The 19,203-nt window shown below is 37.0% G+C and overlaps 1 protein-coding gene across 1 annotated transcript in view; it reads right to left on the reverse strand.

Moving 5' to 3' along the window:
* PCCA (propionyl-CoA carboxylase subunit alpha) overlaps window positions 1-19,203 on the reverse strand; it is a 322,247-nt gene that overhangs the window by 157,555 nt on the left and 145,489 nt on the right. Inside the window, exons 14-17 of the mRNA XM_075711566.1 lie at window positions 17,911-17,985; window positions 12,616-12,684; window positions 11,707-11,782; window positions 11-121 (exon numbers count right to left, since the gene is read on the reverse strand). Coding sequence (XP_075567681.1) covers window positions 11-121; window positions 11,707-11,782; window positions 12,616-12,684; window positions 17,911-17,985 — 331 coding nt within the window. The remainder of the gene's footprint in view (window positions 1-10; window positions 122-11,706; window positions 11,783-12,615; window positions 12,685-17,910; window positions 17,986-19,203) is intronic.

Raw genomic sequence — 19,203 nt, forward strand, 5'->3', positions numbered from 1 at the left:
TGGAACAAACCTTTAAAACCATCAGGATAGACTTCGGGAAGGAATTTAGTGCTGATGTCTCCTTGAACGAAGCGTGGATGGACGATCACTTCTCGTAGTAAAGAAATATTATGAGCCACACCTGAAAACAACAAATAATACAAAATCAGGTAAACATATAAATCACAGATTACAGTAGGAAACAACTTGTAAAAATACGAGCTTTTATCTTTGTAGTATAAATACTTGTTCACAACTTAGAGACCATCGAACTGATGTAATCAATGCAGTTTTGTTCCACTCCTGCCTCAAGATACCCTCCTTAAACACTTAGTTTAATTAAGAAGTAAACCTTCCAAACTTTCACCTCACCAAGCCTAATTCAAACACCTATTTAAGTCAATGACAGCACGCACAACCAAGAGACTTTTGGTTCAGTCCTAGCAGATGTAGGCAAGACCAGAGTCATCTCCTTGAAATGACAGATTAGTCATGACCATAAGTATCAGCCCAATTCCAGTGAACCCTGGTCCACCTTGTCATCCTGCCACCTTATATACACACGTTCCTGTGGAAGATATGTGTCATGTTACACTCCAATCACAGTAATGACAGACAGTAAAACGTTTTATCACTTACATATAATTTTATAACATTTTTGTCATTTGTAAGTCATAAAAGACTCCTGTGGAACTTACAAAACAAAGACATTTATTGCTTGCTCCGTATACACCTTCATCCAGCCTTGCCTGGCCCAATTCTTTTATTGAATGCCCTGTTCCCCCTTTAGCACCATTCCATGGCCCTGCTAGGCATATAGCCTCCCCACCCCCCCAAAAAAAACCCCAAAATTCTTTAATTAAAAGCTTGCTTATCATAGAGCCCTTATAGGGACCTTTGTCCTCTAATTTCTTTGAATATTATACTTTTTTGTTCCTTTTTTTCTGAATTTCTTCATCTCCTTTCATTCCACATCTCAGCCTGTCTCCTCTTTCTTTTTTTCGTATTTTAGTTTCCCTTCTTCTCCCCTGCTTTTTGTGCTAACAAAGACAACTTCTAACACAGTCTAAAGCTACGCACGTCAAAGGATGCTGCCAGTGTCAGTGCAGTACTTGCACACAAAGCTAAGTCCTCTCTGCCCCTTGCTCACAGATGAGTAAAAGGTTAACTTGTTTTCTCAGAGAGGAAAGGAATAAGCCATATCACATTTCCAGCGTAGGCTGGAAAAAACATAATCAGGAGTAGATGTCAGCACAAGATATGTACTCAGGATAGTTCACACTGGAAAAAGATTGCCTAGGGAAAGATTCTAGACTCAGTGAAAATGTTTCAAAACAGGTTACAGAAACACCTGTCGGGATGCAGATGTAGTTGGCATACCTTAGTTCGGGCAGTGAGACCAGATGACTTTCTGAAATCCTTCAAGCTTTATTTTTCTTTGAATTTAACATGATTGTGTAACTAAGTTAGTAACTTAATGCTAAACTGCACTTTGCCAGAAGTACTTGCAGTTTAGCATGAAACTTGATGGTCATTAAAATTCATTTCACTGAAATATTAAATACAAAGAAATCTTTCTAAGAGGTGAGAGAGGAAAGGAGGTACAAAAAATTCCCTGAGAAAAAAAATCCGCAGATAATTTATCTTCTGCATACTGCACTCCAAACAATTTTCAAAGAGAAGATGCTTTCTCTTTTGAAAGTAGCACACAGGTTGTCTCCCTGGAAAGTTTAAGATTATGCAGGTAAGAGGAAAACACCATCTCTATCTCAACTGTCTTCTCAGTTTTGGAAAGAGATTTTAACAGAAAATTTGAAGAGCCACCACAGTTCAATCCCAATGTGACTACATGGAATAACAGTGCCTCATAAGCATTAATATTTTTTAAGAGAAGCTGAAATAGGCATGCAATTCGGGAGCATAAACTGAAACTGCAGCTGTTCCATCCATTCCAGGTATGGATAAATGAGGAAGCTGCTATAGGAAAGAGGTTATCCAACCTCAGCTGTGCGGTGTGCACATTCTCACCCTTCAGGAAACACAAAGTAATTCAAATTCTTTCCTTTGAGTGTCAGAGGGACAGGCAACTCCAAATCACATTGCATTTTCCAGGTCACATGAACTTTGGTGTTACGTGCACACCATGAAGTAAAAAATGCAGAGCACATCACAAACTAGTTTATCTTGTAAAAATTTGTCTGTGCACCCGTATCTTTTGTAAAGCACAAGAGTCTGAACTTCAGCTTTAGAGATGTTTATTTACAAGTTATTATGATTAATACAGTGATGACATGACTCTAAAAGTTATTTGCACATTTTTCGAATAGCTCCAGTTTAAAACAACATGAATAAGAATTCATTGTAAACTCAGGTCTCTCAACTGTAAATTAAGCTATTTGCATTTCTTCCCCTATCGAGAGCTCACCAATGCAAAAACACTAGCAGTACAGCAACTGCGAACTGCTGTAGCTACAGAAGGAGATTCTTTTGCATTCCTACTTCTTTTCCCTTTGTGTTTTTTCAGTTTAGAAGCATGAATAACATTCTTGTTATTTTATATGCAGACCAGTTCAAACAGTTTCAGAGATTTTTTTCGCCTACAGTCTGCTGCTGGTGTGAATTTTCAAGCTGTCTGTGTGGCCGCCACTGAAACCACTTTCAACACACAGAGTCAGGCTCAGCCTCATTGAATCATGAAGTCATAGCTTTAAAGATCAGTTCACGAACCATTAAGTAGCACATTACACAACCCGTTCAATGATGACAAGATACAAATTTGACCATTTGATTAAAAGAGGATCAGTCTCCTTGCTGCCTGTGACCGAGATAGTCACTCATGGACCCTGATTTCATAAACACTGAATGAAACTCATATTGCATCTCCCCTAAACAAAAAAACATTTTAAAATCTTATGCTAAATGACTATAACTTGCAAACAAATAAAGTCTTTCTTTGGCTGCTACAAAATCGCCCCCAAATTTCCTATTTGAATAGTAAGTTGAAGTATCACAGACAGAGATTTTCATCTGTTAAGTACAGCTTCAGGACTGTAATTAGAAGACAAAGAGAGGCTCTTCAATGCTCCCTGACTTTGAATCCAGGATTTAAACACGCTACAATGTGTAACCAGATCATCTCATGTTTTTCTTTCCTAAACTGCTATAAGATCCCTGGTGAGATGATGGCTGATGACAGATGACAGAGCTTGGTGTCTCAACTGACTGCCCCAAAAGACCTGAAATCAAAAAAATACTATGAGTATCTTAATTATTTCCAACTCATGTGCATCAGGAAAATCAGAGGCTTCTGTAATGTTTTAAGCTCCAAAATTCGTTTAACAAGTTCAATAGAGCAGACAAGCCTAGATGTTCGGAAAGCAATATACCATATGTATTTTACATATGCAAATTACAATTTAATATGCAACAGTTTCCTTTAAAGTACCATGAAAGGCTATCTTTATCAGTCCCCATGATCATTATGTGAGCAATGACTGTGTGGCTGATCTACTTCTCAAAACTGAGTCGATACCTTTAGTGATGTTCCCAATCATATGGCTTTAAAAAAAAAAAAAAAAGTACCAGTGTAATCTTTCAGAAGTCTAGAAGTTTTAGATTTGCAATTTAGCGTGACCTCTGTCAAAGTTCATAAGGTCTCCATCTGCGTGTGAGTAACTGCTAGGCTACAGAAATATGGACCCCTAGAGCAGCTTGCTCCTGACTACCTGCTGCTTCCAAAACACTGGCCAGACATTAGCCCCACACTTGCAAAGGATCAAACAGAGGCTAACAGGCAGTGCTTATTTCATGCAAAGTTAGACACTAAACTGAAGTATATTGTATTCATGTTGCAGTGGTTTTCAGGGAATTTTTCTTTTTCTTGACCAGGTCTGCAGGCTGCCAGGAACAAAATCATATTTGTTAACCTGACAAGCCATGACATTTCCAACAAACAAACAAAATCCTAAACTGTATCAATTTATTTCCCCTCCAGAAAACAAAATTGCACTTCAGCATCATTTTTTTTTACACTGTTAAGACTGATGCAGAACTGCAGTTACAGTTATATTTTTCTTTTTTCTAAGTCAAAATATAATAAAAAATAATAATCAAAGTTTGTTGTACCTCTATTTTTTTTATTTCACTCAGCTGTATTCTTCACACAATATTACATCAGTAGAAGCTCAATTTAAGATGTACTTCTTGGGTTTCAATTTTGACACACTATTTTCCAGAATACCTTTGTAAAAGAGAGCAGACTAGCATTTAACTTCTGGAGATCTAATGAAATTAAAAATTATGTATTTGTATGTTTTATATATAACAAACACATATTCCTGAGGTTCAATTAATTTCCCAGTTAAATTGTAGTTATTGCCTCATAAATACATGAGCACAGTAAATAATCACATTGTTCACCAGAGCTGATTAGTAACTACTATTTGAAGAAGTCCTCATTAAAAAAAAAATAAAATAAAGTTATAATTGGAAGAAATTACTCCCCATACTGATGTCTTGCCTCCTTCCCTTCCTCATTCTCTGGATTACATCCGCCTTAAAACTTTGCTAAACATACCAGATTTTTCATTAACTTACAAACTGTAGCCTAACTCCTAACCTGTCTTCCCAAGAAAACACAAAGAAGAAAAAGACAATAAAATTAATTTTATAGAAAACAAAAATTTTATAGCAGGTTTATGAACAGGATATCACACCACATTTTTACTCACTAAAAATCAGAACTTGGAATGCCAAGGCACAAAACCATAGGCAATGTTTTCACTATAAATATTTACTGACACTAAACATATTCAGTGTTGATTAGCCTTTTTACAGTATTAAGCTTCTGTCATCTTGACGTCTGCAAACACAAATCTGCATTTATCCATGTAAACTTAATTGGAGTCCTACATGTCTCTCTGTAGATAAGCAGTTGAATATACTTAACTTGCTGATAATTTCAAATTGTGCTAAGTGAAATAGAAAGAACTCTATCTGCATACTTACTGATTGCAAAAACATGTAGAGTACAGTAATAGAGGTTTCTCTTTTTTAAAAAATAGCGAAGCTAAATTATCACCAATCAATTTAAATGCTGAATAAGAATAAAAGCTATGAAGTTTAGGAGGCATCCCAGTTGATCTCTCTAACTAAAAAATAAATAAAATTAACCAGGCTCTGTGCTGAGCATTATGAAACAGAACATTATCATAGATTTGCACAGACTATGGAAACACCACATGAACTTTTCAAAGTCCATGATTACTACTCAGCTAGCCTCCGTGTTTCCAATTCCAAAAGTTGTCATTCCCTAAACCCCTCAACATTCAACTGTTTAATTGTCTTTCAAAGCTTGTGTTTTGCTTCAAATCACTTCAGAGCAGGCTATCTGCATACAAAGTCCCATCCCAAAAGCAAGAAGAAAGGCTTTTTTTAGCTTTGTGATTTTAATACACACACACTCACATAAAGTTCTCACATAGGATCAGTACACCACTGACCCTCAGAGCTGAACATGTATTTCAATTAAAGCATTTATTCTTTTAGATATTAAAGTCTGGAGCTCACAGAAATCATAGACCAGAATAAAGGGGGAAAAGAAGGGCGGGGAGTGGGGAGCAGATAATATATGGTAATATCCTAGTGTAAAAATCGTTAGTTCAAACTGAAACTAAATTTTGTACTGCAGGCACTCCTGAACCTCTTCGTAAAATTAAGTAGCCCATCATTTATGGTGTTAGCAAACACATATGAATGTTTGCATCACTAGAATAAGTGGAAGCAGAAGTTAAGCAGGCTTCATCAGGAACAAGTGAAAGCAAATGGATGGTCGTCCTGCCATCACCCCCTCCTCAGCCACCCCTTTACTCTAACAAAGGGGAGGAGAACACCGGGACAACATTGTACCTAAGGGGGATAACTAGAAGTAACAGCACTTGTCTTTCCATGCCTCCTCAACCTGGCGCAAGGCATTTCTTGTAGTTTTTCACTGCCACAACTCTTTCTTTCCTTAAATAAAAAACCCAAAACTCCTCTGACAAGAAGTACCTTATTTCATTTCCCTTCTCCTGCACCAATAACATTGCCTGATCAGCCTGTACTTCAATTGCTCTTCCCTCTTCCTCCTCCATAGTGCAGTAGTCCATAACTCTTCCTCAACTACACGCCATAACGTTCCACTGACGAGCGGCCGTTCCCACTCCCTCCCCTGCAACTGCCTTAAAAAAAAAAAAAAAAAAAAAGGAGAGGAGAAACAGGAGGAAAATCCAAGCTGATGTTACCAAGCATGCTGCAATGGTCTCTTCTAGTGGTTTTGAACAAAGTTCTTTGCTTTCCCTTCTCCAATTTTGATTTCCACACTGACACACTTGGGAACCCGCTGGTCCCTATTGCAAAGGGTCAGAGAACACAGAGGCTCGTGCAGAACTCCCAGCCCGTTTCCTCTGCTACGCACAGGGGAGAATCCACAGCTCGGTTGTACAACCTGTTGCAGCACTTTTTCAAAGCACAACCAAGAAAGTGAGGCCTGTTTCATTCTTTTTCGAAAGCAGACACTATATGCCTTTTGCAGGAAAACCGGCTTACGCACAAAGATTGTTTTGCTTGCAATACCAATGAGCACACTTGCATACCTGCATGGGATCAGAATACAGGAGAGTACAAAACTTAAAAGTATCACTGCCATTGAGAAGTATCTTTTAAGTTAGTATATATTAAGACAAAATCATTCAGTAATTGATGATGTTTGGATTTAATTACAGATTATTGTGAAAACCTTTGTACCTGAAAATAAATTTCTTTTAAATATATGATAAAATACTAAAATTAAAGTGCGTTTTTTATTTGTTGGGTGCTTTTTCTTGGAGAGCCAAGGCCTTCTCCACAATACTAAGCACAGTACTCTCTTTCCTCCCAATTACTGTGTTTACAGCAAAAACTCAAGACAACAGTTTCTGCTGCCACTGTTCTGGCAGGTCTCCATTCATATTAGAGAGTTAATTTCTATATTCCCCTTCCCCTCAAACATTCAGCACAACTATTTACCACTTTTCCATTTTCTTTTCTACAACTGCTCTTTTATCCCATGCTGGAAGATCCCCCCCTGGTTAGTGGCTCCCTTATTTCCCCCTCATTTCTTCTACTCCTTGCTCTATCTGCTGCTTAGTCTTTCCTCAGACACTCCTTCTTCCACTCTTCTTTCTCCCAAACGTTCTACTACATTCCTCCTTCCCCACAGCAAGCAGGATCTCAACAGATAACGGCTGATTTTACACAAAGACTGTTAATTTCATGTTACTGCTTTTTATTTGAATCAGCAGGGAAGATACAAAGCAAAGACAGGTCAAAGAAAAGATTACAGGAATCTCTGCACTCAGGGATATCACGTATCTGCCCAATCAGACCTCTGGTGAATTGATCATCAGTTCTACTTGCTGCATAAATATGTCCATTTCTTTTATTTAAATAGATACAACAATTTTCATACATAAACTTTCCAGAACTTCATACTGGGTTTTGCATACACCTGTAAATGAACAGATTATTCAGCATCATAAATTACATGACAAACACATGCTAAAATCTTAAGAGAAACTGAGAAGAGGGAAATCACATATCATGTTTACACATACAGTAGACACACTGAAAGGCATTTGTCCAATACCTTATTTCTCTTGATCAAATTAAAAAGAAGAAACAAGACCTTAAGTTTCTAAAGAAAAGTGGCATAAAACAAGAGAAAGATGAACTACTGACAACAGTGCAAGCTCACAGGAAACAACTCATGTCTCATCCCGATGAGCAACCAGTGCATCTATGCTTGACCGACATCTTAACTTTTCAGTATTCACAAATTCTCCAGTAACCGCTGGATAAAACAAAAAGTGTATCTGCTTGAGACAAATCTGGGTTAGACCTTGAACATTAATCATCCCTGAACTATACTGGAAGACCCATGGATAAAAATGTTACCTAATTAGACCCTTCCTCATTCAGAAGTCTCAACTGAGATTTTGAATTCAGATCAGTTCTCCATGGAGGATCAGTTCGTATCAGGATAATTTAGACTGCAAAGGACCTTAGGAGATCATTTAATCTAATCCACCACTCAAAGAAGTGCTATCCTAGACTTTCACCTGCTCCCATTAATAACACTGTACATATTACACAGGAAATAAGATGCAGATTACATTCCCATGACCACACTGAATGTATCTTGAGTTAGTCACATTGTTAGCATCTACCAACAAACAGACTGTAGAATTTCTTATTTCAGTGTGTGCAAGTTGTTACCATCCCCAACTGTAATAAAATGCTAAGGCAACAGGCATTTTCAGAGCATAGCATTGTTGCAAATACCACAATTTTATTTATTCAGCATTTATAAGCAAGATACTGCTATGACAGGCACTATATGATGCAGTCTTGGTTGCTTAAAATATTATTTACTCAAATTTTGCGTAAGTCCGCTTTCTTTGCAACTTTACATTTTTCGAACATTTAATTAATTTAATTTCCTTTGCGATGTTGTCAGGCAGATTTAACTGGGAGGGACAGCTGAACCACGGATTCAACGTCAGGTGCTATCTGTTCCTAGAAAACGAGTCAATAAAGATTGTAGTCTGAGGACTTGTTCCCTGTCAGTGGAATGGAGCTAAAAGGGAATGGGTAACTCTTGGATACCCTAAAGCCACAGCAGTAGAAAGTGAGTGTCTGCTCATACAGCCAGTAGACAAGGAACAGCAGAGTAAGTCCTTGCACTTCCCACTGTCAGCATGCCTCAACCCAGCCTGGGCGAGTCACCTCCTGGAGGGTCTCTGTGCCGCGTCAGTCTCTGGATTCTCTGCTGGGACTGCCATGAATGACATTATATGGTGGCATTTGTTCCAAGAGGACATTTGTCTTCTAGGAACTGGATAAAGACCACCGATTTCACGCAGGTCAGCAAGCAACCATCAAAATACTAGTGACTAAAAGTCCTTACCAACTTTTGCCTGCTTTGAACTGGTGACACAGAAGTGATAGGAAAGACTCCATCTTCCATTAGCAGTCCCTAAGCTACCCATTAGATTGTCCTTGACCTGTTACCCAGTCACCCCATCCCATTCCCACCCAATGTGAGTGAATGAGCATTTTTGCTTACAGAAATGTTGCGATTCTTGGGCATTTAAATCTAAATTCTCACAGTGTATATTATCTGTACAAGTCACACCGACTTCAGCTGGTAAAGCTTAGCTAAAATGCTTTGTAACTCAGAAGAGACTTGCTACAGGGAAAAATACGCTGTCTCTAAAACACAAAGCAAACATAAAAGCTGCTTCCAAGGAAATTGGGGCGGGGGGGAGGGGTGGTGGTGGTTCAGAAATAGGAATATGGAGCACACTATTCAGGAAGACTGTGGTGATCTCTAGTTATGTATAGGTTCGCTATTCAAATATAAACCCAAGTAACTTCAAGTTAGGTAAAAAACTATTCTGTACCTTTTACTACTAGTAATGACTCAATTACGGACAAGACTTCATGTGAGGCACTTTCACATAAGATCAAGGTGGTTTAATATCATTTTACATAGCACCAACATTTTAAAGCAAAAATATACACAATCATATCAGAAAAAAAATGTATTCAATTGCTTTTACTTTACTGATATTTAATTATTTTGTCCATTTATATACCAATATATTACTACTTCTGCATCACCTGTTAGGCTTACTTAAACTTAGAGACAACTCCTCTGAACAAGGAGGAGTTCTGCACATGTCAATGCAGTTCAGAACATTACAGATAGGACAGTTTCTACAAGCTGCCCTATCAAGCATCATTCACACTAGGCAAGAGAAGAAATACTTTAATATCCATGAATGTTACATTTTAAATAAACCCTGAGAAGAAACTACCAACTGTGTAAAACTACACAAAAATCCTGTTGGTTTTCAAATGGAAACCACTGCTCACCACAACTAAAAAAGCATTCGGGAAATTCATCTACTTTTGAAACCTGTGGTAAATTAAAATTTGTCCTTTGTAATACTTTAAAAAATGCATTCTCCCCCATAGTTCATTTATTACCTCTTTCAATGTTTTTAATAGATGAAGAGCTTTTTCACAGGTAGAAGTACTACAGAGATGTCAGGTATGAACACTTAAATGCATACATGCATACTAATAAAGACCGTGTAAAAAAAAAAAAATCAAGAATGCAAATTAGTAATTTTCATATGTAAGATATATCCTTTGTAGGTATTTATATATCTGTGGAACTGTTATTAGGTACATACACATCTGTGTAAAACACCTAAGAACAAACAATTAGGTTCCATCCCATATTATAGCACACAATAAAAAACATGCTCCACACACAATTCCAGTATTCTCATTAACTATAATCCTTCTCCATTCAAAAAAAAAAAAAACCAAAAAACAAAGCACACCTCACATAAGTCTAGCTGTAGTGATAAAATTTCTCCCTCATATAAATTTACTCAGCTGATATACAGCAGGGGTTTACATCAGCACATTGTACTGCAATAGTCTAATGGCTCAAGTTGCACCAGTATAAATCCACTTTAGAGTTACGCAGTTCATTTACAATGCCTAATCCTACCACCTATCTAGGTCCACTGCGGTAGAGGGATGCTCATTTTCCCCTAGATGGATACATTTTTCTAGTCTGACATGGCATCTGTAGTATTCAGCAGACAGCATTAAAGCCCAGCCAAGTTTTACAGAAACACTCATATGATTGCCTGCTGTACGAGGTCCCCCCTGCTCCATTCAGAGGAGGAATTAAGTATTCCAAGTCTTTCTCCCATCTCAAACCATGGAACAACCTGTCCAGCAACCAAAACAGGGAACAAAGGCAGCAAATCCTCCAACAGTCTCCTTCCCGCCTATCCTGGTTCTTCAAGTATACTGACTAGTAATGAAGAAAATAACTCCCCCAAACACACACACAAATAAGGGGTAAACTGAAGATTTTTGCCACATTACAGTTCCCTTCTCTAATCATCCCCAGGAAAAGAAAGGATAAAAAAAATCAAATTTTTTCCCTCTCCTATGAGTTTTCCTTCCTATTTTCCATAAGACATAAAGGAAGATCTAAAGATTTCTCCTACACAAACCATGACTTCCCTCTCTAAAACTTAAAAGGAGTTGAAGTGGTCATGGTTGATTCACCCCTGCTGCTTGGAAAGGCTAGAACAACAGCTACTTCTCCTAGGCAGTCAGTCAGCAAGAGCTGAAATGCATTCTGATCACCAGCCTACAATTGTATTTGCTCAAACTTAAACAATTACCCTGAAAATAAGAAAAAAATATATATACACACACACGCAATCAAATACTGCACTGTGATATTATTTGACCATAATCGATGTATTAAACTGCTCTAAAATAGAGACTACTTTAAATTTCTTACAGTGTAGTGGCCTTTTTTTCCTCCACAATATAATAAATTAATTATGTGCTACCATTTTGTGAAAACTCTTAAACTCTTACGAGTTTAAGGAAATTATTTAAATATTTATCTCATAATTTTCAAGGAAAAACAATGGAGAAAAAATATGAAGTCTCTTTAGATTTGATGTATCTTCTCAGCTTAATTAACACAAGCTTTTCCTGTTTTAATTTGCACTTAAGAAGCTAATTTGCTAATTACTACATTTTCAAGCTGTTTTCTTGAAATAGATGGCAGCCTATCACACTAGGAACCCAAATTTCTGTAGTTACCTCGAATTACGTAATTGTCCAAAGCCTCTTCCATTCTTTTCAGTGCTTCAGCTCTATTAGAGCCATAGGTAATCAGCTAAAAAAAAAAAAGGTATTTAAGTTACCTAGAAATGAGATAATGTTTGTGTCTAGATTGTGAATAGCATTTAAAATGAAAACGGTTTGTAGAACTTCTGCAGTCACAAAAACATTTCTCGCACATTGCTCTATCTGCGCTTCAGAGGCTCTCTCAAACATCAAGAGAAAACTAAGATCTCTTAACCCATTCAATGAAAGAAGGCCAATCACTTTTGCTTCATAAAACTTAAAGCATCTAAACAAGCTCTCTCTTCTTTAGGCACACAGAAAATTAGAGCAGAGGTTCAATATCTAGTTGACTCTCCTGAATTCTAATGCCCAACCAACTTCTAAGATTTAAGTGTGAATTTTTTTGACAACTGAACTCTGACTATAATGTCGTATTTTCATTTTACCAATATGTTACTGATAAATAAGAACTAATACTAAGAGATACTATCAACCATTTCTTTCACTGCTTCTTTTTGGAAGCCAGAATTATTGAAATTTTAGTTCTGGCTAGGTTACATTAAAAAAAGATAGATTGGCAGCATCTAAGTCTGAAAGTAATGGCTTCTGTTTAAATCAGAACCCTTTTAATAGTCAGAAACCACAAAACAAATAATTACGGTGTCAAAAGATGAAAAAAATTTTTGTTTAGAAGTGACACTAAATTTCCTCTACTCCACATCTTCCTTCCCTTCTTTCATATTCCCTTGAGGCATGTTATGCCTAGCACCTTTAAAATACTTATTTACCCATCCTTGAATATACTCTCTCTCTTCTAAAAGATCTGTGTATAAAACTGGTGTTTCACACCTTTAGAATATTGAAAAATAATCATCAACTCACTTTTGAGATCATAGGATCATAATAAATGCTAATATCACTTCCTTGTTGTATGCCACTGTCAACACGTACCTTCAAAAAATAAGAAGCAAAAATAATTATATATTGGAAAAAAAAATATTTCAACATGAGATCAAATCTACCCGGCAGGCTTAAAACATAACACCCATGAAGCTTATCATGTACATTTTTTCCCCTTGAAGAACTAGAATAACTATTTGTTTTCAGAGAAGCTGGGAGAGGGGGAAGGGGAGCATTTTCCTCCTACCAGGAAAAATACTGGCAAGTTATTCTCTCCTTTAAAAGAAAACACGACTGCAATCTTCAGTTGATAGTCAAAATTCTCTTTTGTTCTCCTAGAATGCATAGTAAACACATTAAATTTGATATAACACTTCAGGTTGTGTTACACACTCTAAACTTCAACTCTGAACATATCGAATTCTGATTTAATCCCTGTAACAAAATACAGTTGTAATTATTCTTCTGATTGACACCTGGCATGAAGGATGCCCCTTATAATCACATCCTTTCTGCATCTATATGTAATCACGTCCCCCATGTTCCGCTACAGCCCTTCCAAGGGCTCCAGTAGGAATACAAGTACGGAGCATTCAGCAGGAACTTTGGAGCTCTGCTTATCAGCTCCATAGGAATACTTGATCCTGTAGTTTTCATGCCTGTAACACTTTCCTTCTTTGCCTCACCCTCTCAACTGTAAAACATTTTTTTTCTGTTGCTGCTGTTCCCCTGAGGCTTTAATGTTTACACAGCTTTTTCCATGGCTTTGCTTTGTAAGGACACAGCCCCAATTAAAGCTCTGATTCTGCAATAGTCATGGAAAAAAATAACACAAGTTCAAAAATTTCTTTTGAAGAGGCTGATTGCTGTTAACCAGCCAACAAGTTAGTTAGTATATTGCTGATTCTTGTTTTCATCTCTCAGTTTGATTTCATCACTGTAGCAATGAGGTTAGCCATATAAAACTTTTCAAATGAGCAATTTCTGGGGAATAAATATTTATTAAATTGCTGCTTTTGAGTGCTGGAATCTGAAATATTTTTTAAAAACTAATCAAAATAACTTGAGAGTGATAAACGCATTCTGGGGATCATAAGGATGGAGGGCTCTAATCTAAGCTGTTGAAGCAGCAGGGCTCTGATATACTGCATTATAAAGGGGGTAGGAAAGAGGGTCCTGGAATCTCACTTAAATCTTCACCTGTGGGAAGGAACCTTTGTAATAAACAGCAGCTCATCTGTCTGCAGCAAGGCAGAAAAAGGTCAACACAACGGCTGTTAGGCCTTTAATATTTTAATTTAGGCAATTATCAAGGGACCACATGTAGAACCTCTTGTCTACAGAATCCACATGAGGGCATGATGATGACTTTATTATCCAAATGACATGAAAAGATACCCTAGCAGGTGTACTCACTTTCTTCAGTAAAAACCACTGTCTGACCAGGTTTTATGACATTATGTTCTGTTTATTTTCAAAAAGCATATACTTATTCATATAGTTGCATTTATATATTTATACTTACATATTTATATATCATTTCTTATATATTTATGTTCATTTGTGTAGCATATTTATTCATATCTAAAGGTAGTAGCACTTCTGTAGGATTTTTATCACATCTTATCTGAATGTGCTTTATCTGTGCTTAACTAGGCCCCCCACTACCCATATCAGGTACGTTTAACATTAGCTACTGATGAGAAGGTAATTCAGACATCAAATGATTACAGAAGAAACATGCAGCGTATTTCCCAGCTCCCCTTCTTGTAACTGCTAAACCATCCTTCCTCCCAGGATGTCTGCCTCTATATAAAGTCAATGCATACATTCTCACATTCAAATCAGAAAAAAATTAATTTACCTACTCAGTCCAAGATAAATCCCTTGCCCATAATACTTTTTGTAGTATACAATAAATACATATAAGACATGAAGGTACGACATATATACTCCACACATACTTTAATTATACTGTGACTTTTGTCTCCGAAGTAGCACCTGTAAAGTGATTACCTACAAGTGTTCAGGGGTGCTTTACATATGCATGCATGTGCATGTAAGTACTTACACATGTATATCATATTTTGACAAAGGAAAACACATATGAAAGGTTCATAATTCAGACCCAGAGTAAGCAGGTCAGTCAGACCTTGAAGTTAATGTAAGGCTTCTGAAGCTACTGACTACATGCTCCGCCTGCTCTGTGTTTCTGTTGGTACACAACATACATGCATACCACTATACAATTTACACTTTTTCCTAAGTACAATATCCTGAAAAATGAAAAATTACAGTGAGAACTGAAAATTCTTTAAAAACTACAGCATAATTTCCTTTTAAAAAAAAAATCTGGAGTCTTCAGTAGAAGGTTTATTTTCATAAAATAAAGTAAAGATGACTAAAACAAAGACAGCAGAAAAGAAATACATTTACCATCTTCAATTCTCTATGTGGTGCTTACATTTTCAGAGCCTGGTAACAGTAGGTGATTTTATAAACTATATGGTGTGACAGAACTTAATGAATATTGGATGAAAAAGAAACCCTAATTCAACAGATACTCCCTATAATGTGCTTAACTTGATAAATTATAGAAATACTTATTAGACCTCCAGCATTTACTTCTGCTTAACATATTTCCTTTCTTTTACTCAGTATTTAAAATACCAAAGGAAGGCTATGGTTCAAGATCCTACTGTACCCTACAGCTCATTGGTATTACAGCCCCCAACACCTTTATTGCTGTTGTACTACCATTACGTGTTATTACACTAGGACAACAGTAAACTGAAAGATAAAAAAAGCTTAAGAGGGGAAAAAAAAAAAGCACAATGTATGTTCTCATCCTGCAATGAACCGTTAGCGCATCAAATGCCACTTACCAACACATACATGTTCTAGTACGTCTCAATTCTTTACCATATCAGAGTCTGAGAGTTTTTTTCTTTCTGGTGAGAGTCATTAAAAGACCAGACTGCCCATCATACTGGCAAAGAGCAACGCTGGAGCTCTTCAGATATGGCAGCATATTTGCTATGTTGTGTAAGAGCACCGAACATGAATGCTTGCTATCATAATATGGGGTTTTGTGGTTATCTTAAGCTTCATTATCAAAGATGAAAAAAAATTGATATTTACAAGTACCATGTTCTAAGAAAATTACAGACTACATACCACAAAAATAGCCAGTATATTCCCATCTAAAAAGAAAAAACCTTCACACAGCCACGCACACCAGTTCCACCAGCTTGAGCAGCTGACGCATGGGCACAGGTAGACAATCAGAGCTAACTTGAAACACAGAAGAAGTGAATTGAAAATGCATTTGGCAATACACTGTTCATAAGCCAAACACGCTGTGACACACTACAAGTCTCTGCTAATTTTTTTTAAGTCAACTTGTTGACAATTCTAAAATCTAAAATGCAGAAAACAAACACTGTGGCACAACGGGCCTGTAACGCTGAACTTTTTTTAGTCATATTAATTTTGTTCTTAGCGGCATGACATTCTCAGGAGAGAAATTAGTTTCACAGTGGCAGAAAAATATGTATTAAGACACCAAACCATGAGTGTCTACATAAAAATAGCTGTTCTATTTTTAATACAACAATAGAAGTAAACAGAAAGAGAACAGCCTAGACACTCCATGTGAGCCCTCAAACCATTGCTCTGAAGCCTCCAGCGTAATTAAAATTTCTTTTTTCAGTACCACGATGGACCACGTGAAGCGATCAGGCATCTCCCACCCTTCATTTTCAATTCACCTCTCCGCCTAAGCACAACTCCCAGCCCACCCCGTCTACCTGACAAGTGACAGCCCAATCTGATTAAATGCTTGCAAGGGAGGGGACTCATGGGCCTCCATGACAGGCCAAAAGTGATCACCATGGAGATACATAATTACAGCTGTCAACGCGTCTACTGTCCTGCTGGCATCAATTTGATTGCTCCCAGCAATAATGATAGACAAAGCTTAGTGTGCACTCTCCTGCACCCAATCGCTTTATCTATTCCGTGGTCCATTTAGCTGACATGCAACATTCACACAAGCAAATAACAGCAGTAAGCAGAACATTTAAGGCATTTTAATTGTTTTTTCTTTGTATGGATGGCTCACAAGCGCAAATGTTATTACATAAAACTCCTGCTGCAGCATTAATTGAAGAAAGATTTGGTGGGACAAAGACTGTAGGGGGTATAGTTTGTCCATTATCACTTGTACTTTCAACAGGTCTCACGTTTGGAAAATTGCAAATTGCAAAAACTTGCAAGGGCAAAATGTTTGACATCCTGTTAGCTATTACAACATGGTGAAAACTTCTAACAGCCACTGGAGTATTCATTATAAATTCTTATTAAATACACTCTTTGTTTCATTAAAAAAAAAGTTTAGATACATCCAATGATACCTTTTCCCCTCATCTCCTCTTTAAGATCACATAATGCCTTTTAGATCTTCACAATTTTTTTCTGCTTTCAGGCTTTGAACACAGCATGAAGCCTTAAAGACCAGAAAGGGTCAGGTCCCTTCGGAAAGTACACGGGCAAAAACAATTTAAGAAGCGAAATAAATCATATATCCAATAACATCTCCACATTTAAGATTCCTCCTGTAATCTTTCACTATTTTCCGTGCAAGCAATCAGACTAAATAATCGTATTCACAGATGGTTCAGCCTTGTCATTCCACTAACTGACATCGCGTCACGTATATGGGCACTTATGACTTCGACTACCTCGATTTTACAGAAAGGTGCTGCCTTTGTTCTTTACACGTAGCAGAAAACACTGTTTGTTAAACAGCTGTTCCATATAGTTAGACTGTATCCTAAAACGTGTAATAATCGCTGTAACCAATTTCCTCTGTAAAGTCTACAAAGCTAAACAGAAAGCACTGGCAGTTTCTCACTGGTGTCCCCAGTTCTCTGTGCTTAAAGAGCTGACTCAACATTTCACTGTCCTTTCTAATCACCATGGTATTTTTACTAAAGCTGTGTTTGAAAAACTTAAGCTGAACGTTACAGAGCGTAACAAAGTATTTCAACATATAATGGTTTCTTGTTATACCCCATTTGAACATTTTAAACCCAGTTTGGAACTGTATGCTTTTAAGCAGTTTTTCAGACTGCACAAATAAGTATTGCCATGTCCTGTCCCCCCCTTGCAAAAAGCTGGAAAAAAGGGCCTGATTTACAAATCTGCCGAGCACTTATAGTCTCTGCCTATAAAAGAAACACTCAGCACCTATGAAAACCAGAACCAAGTACTTACATTAGGCACATGCAACGGTTCCTGATACTGAGACAGTTTACCAATGGATGGCAGGCCAAAAGATTTGTAGGGGTCCTGAAATAAAATTCAACATGAGAAAGCATTAAGCTTTTACAGATGCGGAGAAGGTGACATTAAAAAGCTTGAAGTCTAACAGAAACCACTGCTGGAATAACTGTTTTCTTCCCCAGAATTTCTTGTGTTGAAGTACATTTTCTCCATCCACCTACCCCTGCACCTCCAAATAAAGAACTGGAAGCATACAAATTCTCTTGCATTGCAGTGAAAAAGCAGGGAAGAAGTGCCCTACACATAGCTACAGTACACCACCAAAATATACAAAGACGACATTTTCATTTGCTACATTGTGCCTTGGAAGAAGGTATTCAGAAAGGTGGAGTTGAGAAGAGAGTATAAGGAAAAAAAAATTTCAGAGATAAAAAGGGCAGTTAGAAATTCAATTATCTTATGAAATCAAACTGACTTTTACGCCTTTGGAAATCTACATAATGCAATACCAATATAAACTTAATAGGACAGCAAATAAATACATGGCCTACAGAATAACCAAACTCATGGCAAAGTAGTTGGATCCATTACTTGTAAATGTGAAGGAATCTTAAGTTAAACAAAAAAAAAGCCCGAGCATCAGTTACTCCAGGGTAAAGCCTACTCATACTCAGAACAGCTTCCATGCCAATCACAGGGCAAATACTTATTCTTTATCAAAATAGTTCATATAACTTGTAATCACTAGAGCACGTTGAAGATTATGTGCATGTCATGAAGAGAAAGAAAAAGACAACATAAAGTAAGATGCCCTGGGCCACAAAAGCCACAATAGTTAAGTGAGGGAAAAAACATCTCAAGGTGCTGAATTATTTTTTAAAAGCACAGTTACCTAAACCATTCCTCAAACAAAGTGAAGGAAGTTAAGCATCAATTTTTTAATTAACAAATCTTGATTTTCATGTATCAAAAATGACAGCAAAAAGACGTTACCTTGAAATGTCTTAAACATGCGTGAAAATGGGTTTTATATTTTAGTAAGCTTTTTTAAGGTGAGACAGAGAGTCATACCATAATGATAAAGTTATTGTCTTGGAGTGCACTTTGAAAGTTTGTCCTATAAACTGTAGTTTCAGAAGATAGATAACTTGCTTTTTCAGCAACCTATTAAAATGTTTTAGTACAACAAAAATTCTGTAAGCCATTGACTTTCAACTGTATTTTTAAGACAATGTGTTTCAAGTACACAAGTTAAGAAACCTGGAAACACTAGTTAACTAGCAA

This window comes from Pelecanus crispus, chromosome 1 (assembly GCF_030463565.1).
Source record: "Pelecanus crispus isolate bPelCri1 chromosome 1, bPelCri1.pri, whole genome shotgun sequence".
Taxonomy (NCBI): domain Eukaryota; kingdom Metazoa; phylum Chordata; class Aves; order Pelecaniformes; family Pelecanidae; genus Pelecanus; species Pelecanus crispus.